Source organism: Trypanosoma equiperdum (genome assembly GCF_001457755.1).
Source record: "Trypanosoma equiperdum strain OVI genome assembly, contig: ctg_718, whole genome shotgun sequence".
Taxonomy (NCBI): Eukaryota; Euglenozoa; class Kinetoplastea; order Trypanosomatida; family Trypanosomatidae; genus Trypanosoma; species Trypanosoma equiperdum.
The window spans coordinates 8,147-9,647 of record NW_027124663.1 but is presented as its reverse complement, the minus strand read 5'-3'; the positions used below and the strand labels follow the sequence as shown (position 1 = coordinate 9,647).

The 1,501-nt window shown below is 42.0% G+C and overlaps 1 pseudogene across 1 annotated transcript in view; it reads left to right on the top strand.

The window, feature by feature from the left end:
* Positions 1 to 636, top strand: part of TEOVI_000330900:pseudogene — a 994-nt pseudogene extending 358 nt beyond the window's left edge. The window contains exon 2 of the mRNA in view: positions 1 to 636. Within this exon, the coding sequence occupies positions 1 to 636 (636 nt within the window).
* The last annotated feature ends 865 nt before the right edge of the window (positions 637 to 1,501 follow it).

The window sequence follows — 1,501 nt, the reverse complement described above, 5'->3', positions numbered from 1 at the left end:
CTTGTAGCTAAGGTTGGTGGATTATTTGCTGAAGTTAATGAAAGTGTAAGGGAAGTGAAGAATTCATTGCCGACTGCTCTCGTAACAGCAAATAAACACTATACAGCTATCGCGGAGACTGTTAGAACTGTATGGGGTGATGTTAAGGCGGTTAAGACTGAAGAAGACGCAAAATGTAAAGGGGAAAAATATATAAGGGTTGACAATCTTAAGACAGCGTGTGGTAAACAAACATGTCCTCTGGCAAGTAGTTTGAACGAGAGTAACCTCAAAAAGTATAAGGACGGATGTCTTTCCGTGAGTGTGTTAGGTGGTATTGGTTCTGTAAGCGAATGCCTGAATAGACCAAGGGACAACTTATACAAGAACGGGGCAGTAAAGAATTCGAGTGACATACTGGATTGGAAAGGGGAAAACGGAGATAGTGCCACTAATTTCCAGCTGAAAATAGATGTACAAAAAACATTCACACCCCTCATCGCACTTTTTTCTGCTGGAAAACCACCGTCCGTACTTCTTTCAATGATGTCAAATATCACCTTTCTCTACTCCAACTTTGAAGAGGTTCATGGAAACTTTACCTCACTGCTACTCGACGCCAATCCAACAGACAGCGTGAATAGTAGTGATTCTAACATCTGACAAATATGTTTACATACATTTCCTCCTTTTCACCGGTGTTTTTGAATACATGCTTTTGTGCGAGTTAGCACGCACCCTAATACTCAATGATTTTCTTTTATTAGTATTGGCACGTTGTGTTTCCATGTAAGAAAAATATTTTTTGCATGTTCTTCTTGTAATAGGTTGAAAAATGACATGCTTGCTGTGCGTGCACAATGTTTTTTATGCCTTTTAAATCCTTTACGTTTGTAGGAACCGCACAATTCTGTGGGATATAAAAGTAAAACTCTGATGCGGATAAGGACTCTTCAGATACTGAGTTGTGATGGTGCCCCTAGAGACCTTGGCGTAGATATGATTTGCCAGCGAGCATCATGCAGGAAGAAAGAGAAGCACGTAATTAACACCTTGTGCTATGTTTCCGGCGCCATCCCCAGTTGTTCACAAAGGACGCCCACACAAGAAATGGCAGTTTTTAGCTACCCGGTCTGAATATGTTGAAAGTGTTGCGTATGTGTAGTGATCATGGGAGCTGTGTGCGTGTGTGGGGACAAACTGTGAATGTGGCGTGTGAAAGGGACTTGGAGCTTCTCCTAAGTGAGAAGTTGATAAATCTGGATATGCTTCTGACTGTGTTGAATAGCTCCAAGAAGGTTTTCGGGGAGAGGTACAGCCGGCCTCCTTTCCAGGCGAGAAGCGTTTAAAAACAAAGAAGACGATTCAGTGGCGTACGAATGTCGATAGAAATAATGGTCGTTCGGCTCTTCTTGTTTCTTTCCTCAACGTACAAGCAATAAATCTTATTGCTGTCGCACTTATTTTGGAAAATCATTATGCAAGTGCTGCCGTTGGGAACTCTCAGGTATGTTCGTGGAAG